This window comes from Bos grunniens, chromosome 2, assembly GCF_055505025.1.
Source record: "Bos grunniens cultivar Pamir isolate PY7600 chromosome 2, Bosgru_T2T1.0, whole genome shotgun sequence".
Taxonomy (NCBI): domain Eukaryota; kingdom Metazoa; phylum Chordata; class Mammalia; order Artiodactyla; family Bovidae; genus Bos; species Bos grunniens.
The window spans coordinates 65,551,839-65,571,985 of NC_141166.1; the positions used below are offsets into that span (position 1 = coordinate 65,551,839).

A 20,147-nucleotide genomic window follows, 5' to 3' on the forward strand; every position below is an offset into this window, starting at 1 on the left:
AGGCTAAAAGGAGGGAAGTCAAGGTTAAACATTTTTCTGTTTGGGAGGCTTTGGCTTTTCATTTGGAGAAGAATGTGCTTCCCAAGACTGTGTTCACATCTCACTGGCTAGAACTGTGTCATGTGACTATATCTAACTGCAGAAGAAGCTGGGAAGTTCAGTTTTTTACTATCATAGTCTCCATAGTGGAGGCAAGCAAGGGTAAAGGGGACTGGAAATTGAGATTGGTTTAATCAGCCTGCCTGTCGCTTCCCACCATTCACATCTGTAATTGCTTATAGTTCTGTTAAGTTTGTATACTGTTGTAGTTTTTCACACGCATATGTATGTGTGTGTATTTTCTGACTCAAACTGAGAGGTCCCTCAAGCTGTGTGTCAGGGAGATTTCCAGGATGAAAGAAGAGCACCAGCTTGGAGTTAGAAGATTCTAACCCCACCTCATCACTGACCAGTGAAGTCCAGCAATGCCCAGCAGGGAACCTTTTCAGGTTCTTCTAAACTGTAGACTCACCAGCCAGCCGTGGGCCATGCCTGGAATAAGAGTCTCTAGGAGACCACAGGCAGGAAGCACACCTTGCCAGCAGGGTGGCCCTGGGCGCTCCTCTGTGGCCGTGACCCTCCTGCACTTTGTCAGCAGCCCTCTGGCCATCCCAGGAGCTGTCATCCCTGAGCTGTCCTCAGGGAAAGAGTAGGAAGAGAGGATGAAAGGAAGGGAGACCCTCATAGGATGCAAGTGGAAGCTGTGAGGGCATGGAAGCCTTGTGCCCCACAGTCCTGCAGGCATGGCTTCCTGGGACCCCGACAGGGGACATGGCTGTCAGCTAAGTCACGGCGGCAGGCAAGGCCACCCTATGGCACCCCCTTGAATGTTTCAAGGTCTGGATTCCAGATGCAGTGCAGGCAGGGGTCCTGTGTTCTCTCATCAGTACCTGTCCCTTCTCCATCTATTTCTAGGAAACTTAACCAGGAAAGAAATTTATTAACCTTTTGCTCAGAAATCCATTTCCCTCTTTAGGCCTCAGGTTCCTCCTCGGAAAAATGCCCTCATTTGCTGTTGGGAATTGGGCAATATCTGACACAGTTTGATAACTGGTGGCCAGTTCCAGAATTTGAATGTCACACACCCATTGGCTATGCTGACAGAGCCTGCTGGCCTCTGGACTTGCATTCTAGAGACATCTATGAACCTGATCTTCTGATAGTGGAAGGCCAGAGGGGATGGCCGTGAGCCTGAAAGATGCTGTCTGTGGCCTGGCTGCCGACTCCTGGAGGGAAGTCAACCTCCTTCCCTCCTTCTCCTGGAGGGAAGCCCAGGATGGCTGGCCTGTGACTCAGCTGCCTGTCTTTGTAGGTGGGCTGTAAGCTGGTCATGGTCGTCTTCCAGTACTGCATCATGGCCAACTACTCCTGGCTGCTGGTGGAAGGCCTCTATCTTCACACGCTCCTTGTCATCTCCTTCTTCTCAGAACGGAAGTGGCTCCAGGGATTTGTGGCCCTCGGATGGGGTATGTTCTCCAGGGTATGGTGACTGTGTGACAGGTGGGAAAGGGCACTGAGGCAATAAGGGCTTGGGTTCCAGTTTCAGCTCCACACTTAGTTAAGTTAGTGAACTTGTGTGCTCTTAGACAAGCTTCTTGATGGTTAACTCTCTGGCCTCAGTTTGTCTGTCAAATTGGAAATAATAGCTAAAACCTAGGTCTGATTTCTGGCATCCAAAGCCTTTTATGATTTGATACCCCCAACACCTGTTGCCTTATCTTCCCTAGACTTTCCATTCATATGTCCTCAGTCTCACCTCCTTTCTGTATCAGGTAGGGTGCTTTAACTGTAGCTATCAGAAAACCTGACTTTGTGATGGATTCATTTTGATATTTGGCAAAACTAATACAATTATGTAAAGTTTAAAAATAAAATAAAATTTAAAAAAAGAAAAAAGAAAACCTGACTTAGATAGGCTTTAAACTTAAGAGGAATTCATTGGTTCATATAACTGACAAGTCCAGGGATCACCATTCAGGCAATGCTGAATCCAGCAGCGCAACATCATTTCTTTTTGTTTTTCTACTTCACCTCCTGTAACATCAGTGTTATCATTAGGCTGGTGTTCCCAGTGTAACTGTCTGCAGCTTCTGGGCTTCCTCCTGGCTTCATTGCTACATCTAATGAAAGAAAGAGGCTGTGTCCCAGCATTCCAGCAAATACTCAGATTCACTTTGATTGTGTCATACACATCCTTGAACCAGTCACAGGGGCTTAAGGGAGTGGAATCCTCTGATTGGCTTCAGCTACTCAAACCACAGAGCTTCTCAAAAGAAATATTCAGGATTCAGTCCAGGCAGGAGAGGAAATGGTAGCAAGGCAGTCAACTGCAGGTCCCGTTGCTTCTCTTCCCCCTTTCCTTTCTGGCCAGTGAAGGTGATAACAATTCCGATTTCTTGAGCACCTACTGTATGCCAGGCATTGAGCTGAGCACTTTAATCATCACAACAACCTCCAGAGGCCTCTTAGGAACCTTGGCTCAGAGACGTGACATAACATGCTCAGCTCACACTGTGGACAAGAACAGAGTCAAGATTCAAACCAGGGCCTGTCTCTTTGCAAAGCCCCGTAACTCTTACTCTGCCACAAACAAACATCTATCCATCCTTCCAGGCATACACATGTCCATCAATCTGTCCACCTGCCACCCATCCATCCATCCTTCAACTGTTCATTTGATAAACATATGTAAACTACCCACTGGGTTCTAGACGGAGTCAGATTTCTGTGAGTGACTCACAGGCTTACAGAGGTAGTCATGTGTACCAGCCATTAGCTTCATTTACTCTCCTCTTGGTGCCTTTAATTAAGAAGTGCCCCTGCCAGGAATGCCCTCCACTGTCTTTTCTGCTTGTCTAAATCATGTGCAAGGGTTCTGCCTCTATCAGACCATCAGGGAACTTGCCTGAACTGCCAGAGTTTGCCAAGCCCTCCTGCTTCTGAACTCTTGACAGTCTGATTAACACATGACCCTTGGCTAGCGGAAGCTGTAGGGCCCTGCTGATCTGGATTTCCACACTGGCCAGTAGTCCCAGAGAGCCTGGGACAAGGGACTTGCCTTATACAGCCAACTCTGCCCCAAACATCCCCAATATGGAGCCAGCTCCCTGAGCCTTGACTCCCAGATCTGGCAGGATTTTCCTGAATGAACATGGACGGTTTCATCATCTATAATATCAGGACTGTAATTTATTCAGCTTTCTTTGAGCACTTCTTTGTGCTCAGAAGGGCTTACAGAGATTCCAAAAATAAAAACGGTTCCATCACTCAAGGGGTTTGTAGTCTAGCAAGGAGACAAAATTAAACTGTGATAATATCTCCATCACAGATTCTTAGGAGGTTTAATGAGATGAGAACCTTCTTTTCTTTCTCAAATATTTATTGAGCATCTACTATATACCAGGCCCTGGGGTTAGAGCCGCACATAAAACAGCACCAGTTCCTTCTCTCCCGGCCTTTTTGCCTGCACAACCCCAAGGGGATATGAAGGGACTCAGGAAGGTCTAAAGCTTTCCAACTGTGAAAGGCTTTTCTCTTGCAAAAGCAGCAGCCCCTGCCTCAGTTTGTACTTATTCCCTGCCCCAGGCCCTGAGATAAGTTGCTTAAATGAGTATGTGGTCAACCATAAAACTTTGCAAAAAAAATTTTTTTTTCAAATTAGAAAAAAAAATTGCCATAGTCTCATCTATTGAACATTTTCTGGGGTTTCTTTTCAGACTTTTTTATACTCCTAGTTTTTCCCACTTGGTTACAATTATCCTGTATGTAGAATTTTGAATCTTGCCTCTTTCCTTGAACACAGAAGCATGCTCTATATTCTTTCAAATCTTCAATAAACATTTTTAATACTCTGTGGATGTATATAACCAAATATCTATTTTTTTGACGTTAAGATTGTTTCTCATTTTTTACTGTGACGAATAACACAGTGAAGAGTGCTTTTATGGGCAAAGCTTATTCCATATGTTATAGAAAATCCTGGAATTGGGGCCCCTGAGTCAGAAGGCATAGGCATCTAAAATTTTTAATACTTATCCAGAACTTTTACTTTTTCAAGGTGGCTGGTGTGTCAGTCTGTGCCCAGGAAAGTGTGACACCTCAGGCTTTCGTAGATGAATCAAGCTCCCTCCCACTCACAGAGGGAACTCAAACCAGTGCTCCTCCAGCTGGAGCTGCATTGGAATCATGCAGAGGGCATGTCCTCCCACCCGGCCCTGGGCCCCTCCCCTGGCCAGAGTCTTGGCCTGGTGGGCAGGGGTGGAGCCTGAGATTCTGCATTTCTCACTGGGCCCCAGGTAATGCTGACACCACTGTCCCAAGGGCCACACTTAAAACCATAATTTAAGCAGTTATTTTCCACTGACTCACTATTAAAGATGTAAAACAAATAATAATAAACAAGTGGCCCTCAGAGTCCCTATTTGCCAAAAGTACCCAGCTCTTGAGAGTCCCTTGGACTGCAAGAAGATCCAACCAGTCCGTTCTAAAAGAGATCAGTCCTGGGTGTTCTTTGGAAGGAATGATGCTAAAGCTGAAACTCCAGTACTTTGGCCACCCATGCGAAGAGTTGACTCATTGGAAAAGACTCTGATGCTGGGAGGGATTGGGGGCAGGAGGAAAAGGGGATGACAGAGGATCAGATGGCTGGATGGCATCACCGATTCGATGGACTTGAGTTTGAGTGAACTCTGGGAGTTGGTGATGGACAGAGAGGCCTGGCGTGCTGCGATTCATGGGGTCGCAAAGAGTCGGACACAACTGAGCGACTGAACTGAACTGAACTGACCCAGAATTTAGGTAAAGAAATTTTTTATCAATGTCATACATGCACTTGGTTTAGAGAATTAAATAGAAGTACAAGTCTAGGACTTCCCTGGTGGCACAGGGATAAGAATTTGCCTGCCAGTGTAGGGGACATGGGTTTGATCCCTGGTCTGGGAAGACTCCATACACCATGGAGCAGTTAAGCCTGTGTGCCACAACCTCTGAGTCCAAGCTCTGGAGCCCCCAAGCCGCAACTACGGGGCCTGTGTGCTGCAACTACTGAAGACAGTGCACCTGGAACAAGAGAAGGCACCGCCATGAGAAGCCCTGCACCACTACGAAGAGTAGCCCCAGCTCTCTGCAACTCGAGACGGTCTGCACAAAGCAACAAAGACCCAGCACAGCCAAAAATTTAAAAAATAAATTAAAATTTTTAAAAAGAGTATAAACTTCCTTAAAAAATAAAATGTCAGCCTAAAATGAAAAAAAAAAAAAAAAGTTCCCTGAAAAGGCTCTCACTTCTGCCTCTCAGAGGTAATACCTTCCCATTTTTCAGTTCTTCCTCCTATTATTTACTCTCATATTTCTAAATGATATTCTACTATTTCTTGATTTGTCCATCTGAGATATTATTGGTTGACTCCTTGTGATGGAAGGGAAGGATATAAAATTCTTCATCTACCACCTCCATCTTCCCATTAGAGTTGTTCACATTTTGGGGCTAAATCATATTCAATGTATACATCATTATGTCTATATAAATATTCCTCATAGCTCAGATGATAGAGCAACTGCCTGTAATGTAGGAGACCCGGGTTCAGTCCCTGGGTTGGGAAGACCCCCTGGAGAAGGAAATGGCAACCCACTCCAGTATTCTTGCTTGGGAAATCCCATGGACAGAGGAGCCTGGTGGGCTACAGTCCATAGGGTCACAAAGCGTGAAACACGACTGAGCGACTAACACACACACAAATCATATTCAATATATACATCATTCAGTTCAGTTCAGTTCAGTCGCTCAGTCGTGTCTGACTCTTTGCAACCCCATGAATTGCAGCACGCCAGGCCTCCCTGTCCATCACCAACTCCTGGAATTCACTCAGACTCATGTCCATCGAGTTAGTGATGCCATTCAGCCATCTCATCCTCTGTCGTCCCCTTCTCCTCCTGCTTGTCTTTCCCAGCATCAGGGTCTTTTCAAATGAGTCAGTTCTTTGCATCAGGTGGCCAAAGTATTAGAATTTCAGCTTCAGCATCAGTCCTTCCAATGACTATTCAGGACTGATTTCCTTTAGTATGGACTGGTATACATCATTATGTCTATATAAATACTGTTCACTACCAAGCCAAGTGGTGTAAAATCATTTTACTTCCAATATTTGATTTTTTATGTTTTATGGAGTCATCTTTTAAATTTAATTTTTATTTTGTATTGGAGTATAGTTGATTTACAGTGTCGCATTAGTTTCAGGTGTACAGCAAAGTGGATCAGCTGTACATACACATGTGCCTACTTTTTTCAGATTCTTTCCCCATATAGGTTATTACACAGTATTGAGTAGAGTTCCCTGTGCTACAGCCGGTCCCTGTTGATTGCTTTATATAATGTCATTGTTCAGTCTCTCAGTCATATCTGACTCTTTGCAACCCCACGGACTGTAGCATGCCAGGCTTCCCTGTCCTTCACCATCTCCAAGAGCTTGCTCAAACTCATATCCATTGAGTCGGTGATGCCATCCAAGCATCTGGTCCTCTGTCACCCCCTTCTCCTATCTTCTATCTTTTCCAGCATCAGGGTCTTTTCAAATGAGTCAACTCTTCGCATTAGATGGCCAAAGTATTGGAGTTTCAGCTTCAGCATCAGTCCTTCAAATGAATATTCAGGACTGATTTCCTTTAGGATGAACTGGTTGGATCTCCTTGCAGTCTAAGGAACTCTCGAGAGTCTTCTCCAACACCACAGTTTGAAAGCATCAATTGTGTGGCGCTCAGCCTTCTTTATGGTCCAATTCTCACATCCATACATGACTACTGGAAAGACAGACAGCAAAGTAATGTCTCTGCATTTTAATATGCTGTCTAGGTTGGTCATAGCTTTTCTTCCAAGGAGCAAGTGTCTTTTAATTTCATAGCTGCAGACACCATCTGCAGTGATTTTGGAGCCCAAGAAAATAAAGTCTGTCACTGTTTCCATTGTTTCCCCATCTATTTGCCATGAAGTGATGGGACTAGATGCCACGATCTTAGTTTTTTAAATGTTGAGTTTTAAGCCAGCTTTTTCACTCTCCTCTTTCACCTTCATTAAGAGGCTCTTTAATTCCTCTTTGTTTTCTGCCATAAGGGTGGTATCATCTGCATATCAGGTTATTGATATTTCTTCCTGCAATCTTGATTCCAGCTTGTGCTTCATCTAACCCAGCATTTGCATGATATACTCTGCAAATAAGTTAAATAAGTAGGGTGACAATATATAGTGGTATGTATATGTTAATCCCAAAATTATGGAGTCATTTTTAACTGACTCATTTTATGTTGTTGTCATTAATTCTCCCAAATTCTCAACAGAACTGGAAAACCATCCAGTGCCAGGTTTCCTATCATCAAAGGCAACAACATGTAATCTATCAGTCCTATTTGTTTGGTTTATTCCTGCTCTATCAGTGTCCTAGGGCTGCTATAACAAGTTGCCGCTGGCTTAAAACAACAGAAATTTATTCTTTCCCACTGTGGGGACCAGAAGTTCAAAGTCAGGCTTTGCCAGGGCCAATTCCTTCTAAGGTCTCTGAGGGGCAACATGCTCTATGCCTTTGCCCCAGTTTCTGGCAGTCCTTGGTCTTCTTTACCTGGTAGGAGCGTCACTCCAATTTCTGCCTCCATCTCGACATGGTCTTCTTCCCCTGTGTCTCTTCTCTTTGTCTGGGTCTCAGTGCCTTCTTAAAAAAATAACAGTCATATTGGATTAAGACCCCTATAGATATGACCTCATCTTAACTAACGACACCTTAAAAGACCTTGTTTCCAGGAAAGGGTAAGGTCACACCTAAGGTTCTGAGGATATGAACCTTTGGGGTGGAGGGGGATATGCCATTTAACATAATCTACTATCCCGTGTTCTTTCTAAAGGAGCTTTCTGCCCTCTTGCTCTGCCCTCTGGTCGTTCTGTAGACTCACTCACTCCCTTAACCTTCACACTGAGTTTTTCTTCATCTCCTCCACAAATCCTATACCTTGACTTCTTGTTTCCCTATCTTTGGTTTACTCTTTGGTTGTGTTGGAGTTCATCCTCTGGTATCTGTCTAACAGAGAATGCATGGAAGCTACATTCTTTTGCACTCCATATCTAAACATACCTTTTTTATTTTAAGTATATTTACTTATTTGGCTGTAAGGTCTTAGTTGCGGCATGTGGGATCCAGTTCCCTGACCAGGGACTGAAGCCTGGCCTGCTGCATGGGGAGGGAGAGTCTTAGCCCCTGGACCGCCAGCGAAGTCCCTAAACATATCTTTGTTCAGCTTTCACACCTAACATATAGTTTTCCTGGGCATAGAAATTAGGTTGAAAATTGTTTCCCCAGAATTTTGAAGGTCTTCTATTTTGGCATCTGGTGTTTTGGGACTTGCCATGTCATTCTGTTTCCCAAGCTTTTACTCACCTCTCTGTATAAGCTGCAGAATCTTCTCTCTGTCCCCTGTGATTTTTTTTCTTTTTTTCTTACTCTTTGATTGTGCCATGCAGGATGTGGAATCTTAGTTCCTCAACCAGGAATGGAACCTGTACCCCTTGCAGTGTAAGTGCAGAGTCTTTTTTTTAAAACCCTTGCCTGAAATCGACATGTACACACTGCTTTATTTATCTTTGGCCGTGCTGGGTCTTTGCTGCCACAGGCTTTCTCTAGTTGTGGAGAACTGGGGCTACTCTCTAGTTGCCCTCTGCAGGCTTCTCATTGTGGTGGCGTCTCTCGTTGTGGAGCAGGGGTTCTAGGCACACGAGCTTCAGTAGTTTCATTAGTTCTAGGCTTGAGGGCCCTCGAGAGTGCAGGCTTCAGCAGCTGTGGCTCTCGGGGTCTAGAGCGCAGGCTCAGTCTGCGGCTCTCAGGCTTAGCTGCTCCTCTGCAGGTGGAATCTTTCTGGACCAGGGATCAAACCCAGGCCCCCTGCATTGGCAGGTGGATTCTTATCCACTGCACCACCAGGAAAGTCCAGAAGCATGGGGTCTTAATCGCTGGACTGTCAGGGAAGTCCCTGTCCCTTGCATTTTGAAATGTCATAGGAATGTGCCCCCATGCAAGTCTGTTTTCATCCTTTTTGCTGGTGAGTGGCGGTCCTTTGATCTGGAGACTCGCATCTGTCATTTATTGGACAGTCTTCTTACACTGTCCCTTTGATCTTTTTTTTCCCTCTGGTTTTTATCCTCTCTTTCTGAAACTTTTAATCAGATGGTTCACATCCTGGAATTGACTTCTAATTTTCTCCTTTCTCTCCTCCTATTAATACTTTTCATTCCACACTTTGTGTTCTGGGCAATTCCTGGTCTTTATCTTCCAGACAATCTATGGAATTTTTTAGTCTTGATCATCATATATTTAGTTTCCAAGCCCTCTTCCTTGTTCTCTGAATGCTCCCTGTTTTCAACATCCTGTTTGTGTCTTGTAGAGGTAATCTTCCCTCTAATCTCTCTGATGATATTCCTTAGAATTGTTTTGTTCAAGTTCCTCCTACAGCCTGTATGGTCTATTTCCTCTGAGTTCCTTTTCTCTGCTTGTTTTGGTCTTTGTCTTTTATGTAACCAGCCTTCCTCAGATGTTGGTGACCTTGACCATTCATAATTAAGAATGAGTCACTTCAGTGTTGACTGAAGGCTGTCTGTGTGTGTGTATGTGTCTGTGTGTGTGTGTGTGTCTGCGTGTGTCTGTGTGGGGTGGTGGTGGTGCTTGGGGGTTGGGTAACATCTCTCGTGGGAGACTGGGCTGGAAATGGCCACTGTGTTGGGGGTCCTCAGCATGGCTATCTACAGGCCCTTTTTCTAAGGCCGTTTGCTTCCTCCGGGAGGAATCCTTTCATCTCCCACCTGGGGTGGAGGTTGGAGGGCTGGAGCAGCGTAGAATCCTGGCTGCTGGAGGTCTGAAAACTGAGCAGCCTGGGGATGGGGCTCTTCTCAGTTAGGGGATAGATAGGCATGTCCGTTAGAAATAGAATCTGAGTTATATTTTATATAACTTAAAATTTTCTAGTAACCACAGTAAAAAAAATCTAGTTTCACTAATTAGTGAAATTCAATAGTGTATGTTATGTAACCCAATATAACCAAAATATCAACCTTTTAATGTATAATTTTTAAAATTGTTAATAACATATTTTACATTCTTTTATTCATGCCAGATCTTCCAAATCTGCTATCTTGTGCTTTTAGCACATCTCATCTGAGAGCAGCCACGTAGCAAGGGCTCAGAAGCCACACGTAGAGACAGCAGTACTGGGCCGCACAGGCGTAGACCAGCTCAGCTGAGAACCCCTCCCACCCTCTGCTGGGCCAGAGCCCCAGTCCTCCTTGGCTCAGTTGCCCCTGAGGATTCATTTCTGTTAGAGATGAACAGCTGACTATTTGGTTGTGGGAGGGTGGTTCTGACCACCTGGAGTGGTTACCTGCCTCCTGTCCAGACTTCCAAACCATCCTGCTGCCCACCCCCAGGCACAGAACAAGTGCCTTCTCAGAGGCACGCCCATGCAGCACTCATGCTTCAGCTTTCTCTGCTCTGGGACATCAGTCAGTTACTGCTCCTCTGCCAGCTGCCAGCTTCCTAAGTGTATTGACATCTCTCATCTGCTGTACCCTCCTTTTCCATTCTTTGGGCTTATAGGCTTGTAGCATTTTAATTTTGTACTGTCATTTTGAAGGGGTGTCAGTGAGAAACAGATAAATGTGTAACTTCAACTTAACATGTTCAACTAGAAGTCAGGAAATGTTCTTGTATTTTGTCTTTAAAATCCTTGTGTATTACAAGTCTCTAGTCTAAAATCTGTTTTTGTTTAAATGATGCCGATAGATTACATTATCAGTCAAATGGCTAAAGTTCTTACAAATCAATATTTGAATAGAACTGATTGTTCTCCTTTGGTCTTGTATCCCCTCCCCAAATATCTCAGTTTGATAAAGGGGCTCCACCAGTGGCCTCCACAAGCTCGTGGTCCCCTCCCTTCTGCCCTGCAGCAGTCCTTCAGAGTGTGGCCCAAGCTTCCAGGATACCCCTGCCCCGAAGTGGCCTTCAGGATCTATCTGATCCTGCGTCAGTTCCCAAGGATTCCATGGCACCCTTGAAGCATGAAGCTGCTTATTTACACAGGATGGCAAGGAGGTTTCCATGGCAACTGGACCTCAGCATCTGCTCACTATCTGGCCTAGAGTCACCGATTGTCCTGTTTCTCATAAGGGTGTGGAAAATTGAGTCATCTCCCTTCTGCCTACCCACCCCCCCCCACCTTTATTTTTAACCCTCAGGTTCCCCAGCCATCTTTGTTGCTTCATGGGCTGTCACCAGGCACTTTCTGGAAGATGTTGGGTAAGCTGTCGGATGGAGAGGTAACAGAGTATATTTTATATTGTCCAGTTCTTTCAATAGGATGGACCCTTCTCTGAAGCTGTTATCTAGGAGAGGCCTATGTCTCAGACCTGGAGCCGCAGGCGGGTTCTCTGCCGTGCAGGCTGCTGAGTACCCAGCTCTCCTGGATATGTGTTTTCAGATATGCTGAGCCACCCTTCTGCTGCCCGATCAGCTCTGTGCCTGACAAGAGCTGTGCTGCTCAGGGAGGAAGCTCTAAGGACCAACCTAGCTTTTCTCTTCCTGGCAGCTCCCTCCTCCTGTCCTCCCGACATGGGATGTCTGAGTCCTGCAGACTCAGGAGAGCAGGAGAGTAGAAGCAGCTTTCAAATCCCTGATGGGTACAAAGAGATCTAGTCTCATTCTCTAAAGATTTGGCTCAGGATGAGCCTGGGAGCTACTGTGAGTGGGCTCACGGAAGGAAAGCTTGAAGGAAGCTGGGGAGGTGGTGAGGCAGCATGGCCACGTGGGAGGCCATGTTTCATCATGTAATGACACAGCCAGGCCATGACGGACGAGGTGTAAAAGTGTCTTGCTGTCCAAATTCAGTCTAAAATAATCCTTTAAAATGAATTAATTCTCTCTAAGAAAAATCTGGATTTTTAATTTTTCTAGAACAAATGGAAAGTTCTGTCAACATTCCCTAGGTCCCTTGTGGCAAAAATGAGCTGGACAGAGTTGTGGCCACCTTAGACCAAGCGCAGTCTGTCTATTTGCCAAGTCCCCCATGCTCCCAGCCCTGTGCCTGATGTCCCCAGGGCTGAGGTCACATGACACTCACCCAGGCACTTCACTTCCTGACACTTCACCTGCCTGGCTGCTGTTGGCCACCACGCTCCCCAGTGATCTTGACCATGCACTTGGCTCTGGGGTCCAGAATCTTCCATCTCAGATCTGTGTGCTTTTGCTCCCTAGACACTCACTGGGCTTGCCTGGAGCCTGGACGCTCCCCAGCCCTGGCGGTGCTCTTGGCAGCAGAAGATGGTCAGTCCTAAGGGTGTTAAGCCCACAGTCTACAGGGGGCAGGACCACAACGTACTCCTTCCTGCAAAGGGCACCTCTGAGAACAGGTCTCTTCTAGTCAGCCCAGCTCCCCACTCCTAGTCATACCTGGCTGTCCCTCCCTAGGTGCTGGGACATCAATGCCAACGCGTCTATCTGGTGGGTCATCCGAGGGCCTGTGATCCTCTCCATCCTGGTAAGTAGCTAGCCCCCCTAATCTGGCTCCAATGGGAGAGACCAGAACAGTGACAGGCTTGCAGGGTGGAGGGCCTTGGCAAAGGCAGCATTGCTGCCTCCAGGTGTATGGAGGAATAAACCAGAGTTTCCAGAGTCTGGGCAGCAGCAGGAGAGTCTAGGAGCCCTGCCCCCAGAGACTGCCAGAGGGGAGGAGAGCGAGTCCAGAGCAAAAGCTTGCCTTGGCCTTGTCTGCTGGGAGCAGCTTCAGTGTACTAAGCAGAGCTCCTTACTCAGAGTGGCTAGCTCAGGTCGCTTGAGATTCTGCCTCCACTGGTTCAGATGGTTGGATCTTGATCATTTTTAAAGCATTCTGTGGTTGAACTGGGCAGACTCACTGAGCCAGGATCATAGAGCGGGTAGCACCTGGGGAAAGCCAAGGCTGCTGTGGTCTTGGCCTCTGTGGTGTGGTGATATGACAGGGCGGGAGGGCAGGCCTGAAGAGTTGGCCCCAGGGGCGAGATTCAGGAGTGACTCTTAGACAGAGCAGTTCAGGGTGTCTCCACCTTTGCTCTCCTGTCAACCTGGGAGCCTTTTAAAAATACCAGTAGCAGAGATTCAGGCTCTCCTTGTCCTGGGGAGGGGCCTGGGCACTAGGCTTGGTTTTACGTTCCCAGGTGATTCTGCTCTGCAGTCCAGAGCCCTGTAGCTGAGCCTGTGGGTGTGGCTAAGGATAAGGAAGATCCATGGGGGCGCGCCCTGGGGCAGCCCTTTTCCTAAGTAATGTGCACAGTCTCAGAGGGATGCCAAGACTACAGAACCAGGTGACAGAAAGTGCCCTTACTAGGCTCACAGGAGGGTTAGACTGGGCAACAGCCCCCTCTTCCACTAGCTCGCTGGCTTTCCTTGTGTGGCTGGTTGAAGGGGCCATCCCATAACCACTTTCCTTTTTTTTTCAAAAATAGTAGAATTGGGGGGGAAAAAACAGTAAAATTTGGGACTTCCCTCATGGTCCAGTGGTTAAGACTTGGCGCTCCAAATGCAGGGGTCGTGGGTTCAATCCCTGGTCGAGGAACCCAATATCCTGCATGCTGCATGGTGTGGCCAAAAACCAAACAAACGAAAGAGTAGAATTTTACACCATCCTCCCTATTATCTCAACTCACAACAGGAGAGCTAGAAATTGTAGAGAAATCTGAGTAGCAGCCATGATAGGCCACTGAGTAGCTCAGGAGAGCATAATGACTTTTCCCTATTTCTGCTTCTCTTAGAGGGTGTGAAGGTCATTCATTAATTTGGAACCACTCAGGGTAGGAGTTAGGGTTAGAAACGTAGTGTCTGATACGGTAGTAATGCACAGTTATCACCAGTACAGAGGGTGTCTAGTGCTTTAAACACAACTTTATTTTTGCTGCCCTGATACATTGCTACCCAAAGTCACTTTATGTTAATAAATAAATAATTTGATTATAATTTTGATTAGGCCAACTTTAGCATAGTGTTTTCTAATCTGACTAAATTAAACTTTAAGGGATAGTGAAAGATATTAGGCTTTCATTTCCTATATACAGTCTTAATACACTGAAAACTGTATACTGAAATCTGCTATTATTTATCAAAAGTTGTTTTTTGTCAGCTTGTCACATGTAAATAATGTCTGAACATTTTTTATTAGCAAATAATATGGCATAAAAATATTGACTATTCTATCACTAATTATGTTATACAAAGAATGTGCTTGTTTTATGTTAAATCAAAATATATTCTCGCTTCTAAAATAATAGTAATAGAATTCATATAAAAGTGCAAAAATACAAAATGTGTTTTTAAAAAAGGACTAAAATCACCCATATTTGTAGCACCTAGATGGACATTATGATGCTGTGCTTTTCTGTCCTGTAATTTTCTTTGAGTGCATGTACTTTTTCAAAATGCTTATTATAGTTTTGTGTCCTGGTTTGTTTTTTTTCCCTTAGCAGTAGATGTAAACTTTCCAATGTCACTTGAAATTATTTGATCAACTGCTGTGCTATAGCTGCTAGATACTGAGCCAGTTTCCTTGCTATAATTCTGGGACTTTGACAGGCCAGCCCAGGAGAGCCCCAGGGCCCAGGCTGATTTCAGGAGACTGTGGTCTCTCTAGTGATTGAGGATATTGGTGGGGGTGGGGGCATTCCTGATGCCAAGTATCTCTCTCCCAGCCTGTCACGGGGCCCAGAATTCCACTATTTAAGGTTCATTCTTGGGATAGTTAAAATTTTCCCTTTTGCTTTCAAATGCTTCCTATTAAATACAACTCAAAGGCAAAAAATAAAAGAGCCTTTGTTAGTTTATACCATGTACAGCTTACAGCAAGATCCACAAAGAGTGAGCTGAGAAGTGTCCTGACCAGGGATGCTGAGCTGGGGTCCTAGACACGCCACTAATCCTGTGTCTTCTGGCAAGTGGCCGTAGGCCCCCAGGCTACTCGTCTGAACAATGAGGGTGCCCGCCCAGTCAGTTCCACTGATCCCTGCTTCTGCAAAATGATTCTGGAGCTGGTGGGTGAGGGGAGGACAGAGGGTGCTATCTGGGCAACCTCGTAGTGTGGCTGGCACTGGGCACTACTGGAGTGGGGCAAATGATGCCAAAAGCAACAGACTCTGGTCCCTGTCCTTTAGAAAGGCAGGATTGAATTGGCAGTTAATGGACACATACAGATGCTTGCACTTGGCCCCTTGCAAGTATTTCAAGTGCCCTTACAAGTAGCATCATCCCTAACTACAATAAATCAGGAAAAGGAGGTGATCAAGAAGGCTTCCTGGAGCTGGTGATTGAGCTGCAGAACGACTGTAAGTCTCTGAAGCAGTGGTTCTCAAAATGTGGTCCCTAAACTGGCAGCTTCACTGGGGACCTTGTTAAGAATGCAAATTCCCCTGTGGTCCAGTGGTTAGGACTCTGGGCCTTCACTGCCGAGGGCCTGGTCCCTGGTGGGGAAACCAAGATTCTGCAAGCTGCAGATAAAAGAAAGAAAGAAAGAAAAAAAAGCAAATTAAACCATAACTGTTGGGGGCGGAGCCCAGCAATCTGCACCTTAAACTTTGAGAACCTCTGCTTGTAAAGCCTTTGCTACTTGGGCATAGTCCAAGGCCCAGCTTTGGCATTCATTCCCTGGAGCTTGCTAGAAATGCTGGATCTCAGGCCTGCATTTTAATAAGATTCCAAAACATTCCAATTGTGAGTGATCCACCCTGCGACTGAGCAGACCTCAGAGCTCCTGCAGCCCAGGAGTGGAGGCTGAGCCATGGAAGACAGTGTGTTTCTCCAGGACTGGGTGTGCTGGAGGGCGTGATGTGCCGTCTTGCTGTGGCTACACTGCCTTCCCTGCCTGGGGCTGGAGCCAGGAGAGGTGGCCGGAAAGCAGATCGTCTTTAGCCTCACCTCTGTCTTGTGTTTTACAGATTAATTTCATCCTTTTTATAAACATTCTAAGAATCCTGATGAGAAAACTTAGAACTCAAGAAACAAGAGGAAATGAAGTGAACCATTATAAGTAAGTGGAAGGCAAAGACAGGCACTCAGTCAGTCAGCAGGCATTTATGGAACACCTACTGTTTACCCAGCTGGTGCTCGACACTATAGAGGTAGAGGAGGAGGAAGAACTGAGACCTCATCCTGGGGAGTTTACTGTGGGGTGGAGGGAAGGAGGGGTGGGTCCTTTCCTCTGCATAGAACTGCCCTGGAGATGGGGAGAAAAGAAATCTAAGCAGGACCCCTGTAGGCAAATATCTCACCCTTGGGACAAGGCTAGGGAGTCAGGGGCCCAAATTCAAGTTTTTATGGGGACAGTGGCTCTCCTTATCTGTGCGTTTTGCATCCAAGGATTCAACCAACCTTGGATTGCAGATTGCAAATATTTGGGGAAAAAAATCCAAATCAAAACATTTTCATTGTATGAGGTATTATAAGTAATCTACCCACTCCAGTGTTCTTGCCTGGAGAATCCCAGGGATGGGGGAGCCTGGTGGGCTGCCGTCTCTGGGGTCGCACAGAGTCGGACATGACTGAAGCGACTTAGCAGCAGCAGCAGCAGCAGAGATTATTTAAATATATGGGGCATGTGCATAGATTTAAGCAAATACCCCATTTCATATAAGCGACTTGAGCATCCAAGGATTTCATTGTCTGTAGTGGGTCTGGAGCCAATCCCCATGGGTGCCAAGGGTCGACTGTGTATTTTCCAGCTTTCACTATACCTTCACCAGATTTTCAAGATAATGTGATTCAAAAATACTTTAAAACCTTTGAGATGGTCAAGAAAGACGATGTATTAGTCTGCTCAGGCTACCATAGCAAGACACCACTAAAGTGGTGACTTAAGTGGCTGACTTAAATAAGAGAAACTTAATTCCTCACTATTCTGGAGGCTAGAAGCCTAGGAATAAGGTGTTGGCAGATTTGAATTCTCTGGAGGCCTCACTCCTTGGCTTGTATACAGCCACTTTCTTGATGAGTCTTCACATGACCTTTTCTCTATACGTGTGCAATCCCCATATCTCTTCTTAAAAGGACACCAGTTGATTAGACTACAGTCCCACCCTGATGGCCTCATTTAAACTTAATCACCTCTTCATAGTCCCTATCTGCATATATAGTCACATTCTGAGGTAATAGGGGTTAGTTAGAGCTTCAACTTAAAATTTTTTTTGTGGGGAGGGGGATACAGTTCAGCCCATGACAAATGTTAAAGATAAATCAGTGTCCACCAGAGGCTTTCTCTGTGATGTTCTGGGTTCTCAGAATCTGGCAGAGGCATGGATGACTTGGTGACAGATTTTCCTATGGTATCTTTAGAGCAGTGGCTCTGAAGTAGGGTCATGCTGGGGATCAAGAATAAAGTTGCCAGATAAAATACAGGATGCCCAGTTTAATCCGAGGCTTGGATAAATAGCTAATAGTTTTTTTTGGTACCTACACCAAAAAAAAAAAAACAAAACCAACAACTATCTGTTGTTTATCTGAAATTCAAATTGAACTGGGCATCCTGTATTTTTGTTTGCTAAATTTGGCAACCTACCCTGGGAAGAAAACAAAAGAGCTTCTCCTTACAGATATTCATTATCCAACAAATGAGAATGGTGGCTTTGCTAATAATATGTTAGACAGTGTGTGATATCTTAATAGTAACATATGCACATATGTTATAGCGTTATTCCTGTGGCTATGGGTTCAAAGCATTTTACTGATAAGGTTGCATAATCCAAGAGTTTGGAGAGTGGCCATGGACTGATAAGTATTGAATCCAGGTACTGGGTATGTGGGAGCTGGAGATTTTCCATAATGAAAGTTAAACAAGCAGTGGGGACACCGTGGCAGAGCCTCCTGCAGTCAGGCAAGATGGGGGTGCTTGTGGGTGTGGGGTTGCCCGAGACTGCAGTGCCTCTGTGTCCCCAGGCGTCTGGCCAAGTCCACCCTCCTGCTGATCCCCCTCTTTGGAATCCACTACATCATCTTCGCCTTCTCCCCCGAGGATGCCATGGAGATCCAGCTGTTTTTTGAATTGGCCCTTGGCTCATTCCAGGTAAGCTCCAGGGACGGCAACTTTAAGGTGAAAGGAGGCATTCTTTCTCCTTAGAGAGGCCAAAACCCAGTCTTCCCGAAGGCAGAGGAGTGCCTCATCTGGCAGAGACCCAAGAGAGGCAGGGGCAGGACCTCACTGTGCTGTGTGACCCTCAGTGGGTCCCAAGTTCCCCACCAGTCACGTGTCATATGGGGGTGGGAGATGCAACTCAGGAGAGAGAGGCTGACTCCAGGGAGGATAGAAGGGAATGTAACCCTGGTGCACTAGCTCACACAGCTCTCGGTAGTTAGAGACAATGCAAGCACTGAGGGCTTGAGCTGAGCCATCACGGAGTGGAGGGGGCAAGAAGATGAGCATAGCGGAAGAGGAGGGTGGGGTGGAAGGCGGTGTAGAAGAATATCCTCATCTGCACACTGGGAAGTCCATAAAAAGCCCCAAGCTGAAAAATCCAGAAGTAACCACATCAGCACATTATGCCGAATCAGTCAGGAGAGTTCCAAGTCTGAAGAACAGGAAACAGGGGCAAGGAGGTCAGGAGGCTACTGTTTTTTTTTTTCTTTTCTTTCTTTTTGTTTTGGCGACAAGAGACATTTGACTCTCTGAAACAAATTACATACACAATTTACTAAAAATAAAAACCAACTTTAAAAAAAGGGGAAAAAGGGGAGAGGAGAAACGACATACCTACTAATTCAACAAGATGGTGTAGTTAAAAAATATAGTAAACCTATTTGGTCAGAAGGGACTTTTAACATGAATCCCAAACTTCACAATGTTATTTGTTTATTTACTCATAACTATCTCCTTCCAAAAATAATATGATGTAGCTTTCAGAGAAAACATACAAAGGACAAAAAATAAGCAGATGAGGGATCAGTGAATAAAGGAAGTAAAGCCAAAATTGAGTTCATACACAGAAACAAATTTGATGAAGTTCTCTAAAGAGGGGAGAAGTGTGTCATAAATTTTGGTCTGGAGCTTCCCGGTAGCCAAAGCAGAGGCAGAAACACACTCTGTTTCTGTTTCAAGACTTAGATGTAAGCAGCCTGGTTCCCAGGGAAAACCTAGAATTATAGTTTTGGGGCCTGAGAGAAATCTCTCCCAGTGGGTTTTCCTGAAGAAGCCAGCTTGTCATCAACACACAGACCATCCACAGAGACTTCCTCACCTGGGAAGGCCTTGACCTCAGGGTGAGGCTGGGTGCCTCCCTCATTCCTGGAGTTCTGTTCGGGACAGGGTGTGCCCAGGGTCATCTCCCCCTGTCCTGCTCAGGTTCCAGGGAAGACACATCACTGGGAACGCATTCCTGAGTGCAGTCTGGCCCTAACCCCTGCCTGCAGACCCCACCCCAGGGCTGTCCCGCTGCACTCTTCTGAGCCTCTTCTCTGCCCAAAGACTCTTGCCGGCACCCCAGACCCCTGGAGACCTAGTCTCTGTGTATAATCCATGAGCTTTTTCTCTGGATCAGGAAGTTTCCGTGTAACATGGGGGAAGGTTGGGCTCACCATGGCCCTTTTTATCAGGTGGGCGGGGCTGTCCAAAGATGGGTGGAAGGTCTTGACCCACCTGACAGAATTGGGTAGTGACCCTGATGAGAACCTGGAGACCCAGGACTGCGTAGATGAGGACTTCCTGTCTCTGGAACTAGGCTTGTGGCTAGGGCTGCAGACTACACCCAATGGAAGGCCATTTGGCTCCTCTCTGGGGACGTGCTTATTAACAGAAAACCAAAAGCACTTTCCTAAATGTTCCCATAGGAATGTTTTAGTTCAGTTCAGTTCAGTCGCTCAGTCATGTCTGACTATTTGTGACCCTACGGACTGCAGCATGCCAGGCTTCCCTGTCCATCACCAACTCCCAGAGCTTACTCAGACTCATGTCTATTGAGTCGGTGATGCCATCCAACCATCTCATCCTCTGTCATCCCCTTCTCCTCCTGCTTCAACCTTTTCCAGCATCAGGGTCTTTTCAGATGAGTCAGTTCTTCGCATCAGGTGGCCAAAGTATTAGAA

At 45.9% G+C, this 20,147-nt stretch overlaps 1 protein-coding gene across 2 annotated transcripts in view; it reads left to right on the forward strand.

Moving 5' to 3' along the window:
• The window catches only part of SCTR (secretin receptor), a 75,163-nt gene that overhangs the window by 49,827 nt on the left and 5,189 nt on the right, over nucleotides 1–20,147 (forward strand). For both annotated transcript variants that reach the window (XM_086349741.1, XM_086349732.1), the window contains exons 7-11: nucleotides 1,352–1,505; nucleotides 11,300–11,360; nucleotides 12,528–12,597; nucleotides 16,016–16,107; nucleotides 18,009–18,135. In XM_086349741.1, the coding sequence (XP_086205867.1) occupies nucleotides 1,352–1,505; nucleotides 11,300–11,360; nucleotides 12,528–12,597; nucleotides 16,016–16,107; nucleotides 18,009–18,135 (504 nt within the window). The remainder of the gene's footprint in view (nucleotides 1–1,351; nucleotides 1,506–11,299; nucleotides 11,361–12,527; nucleotides 12,598–16,015; nucleotides 16,108–18,008; nucleotides 18,136–20,147) is intronic.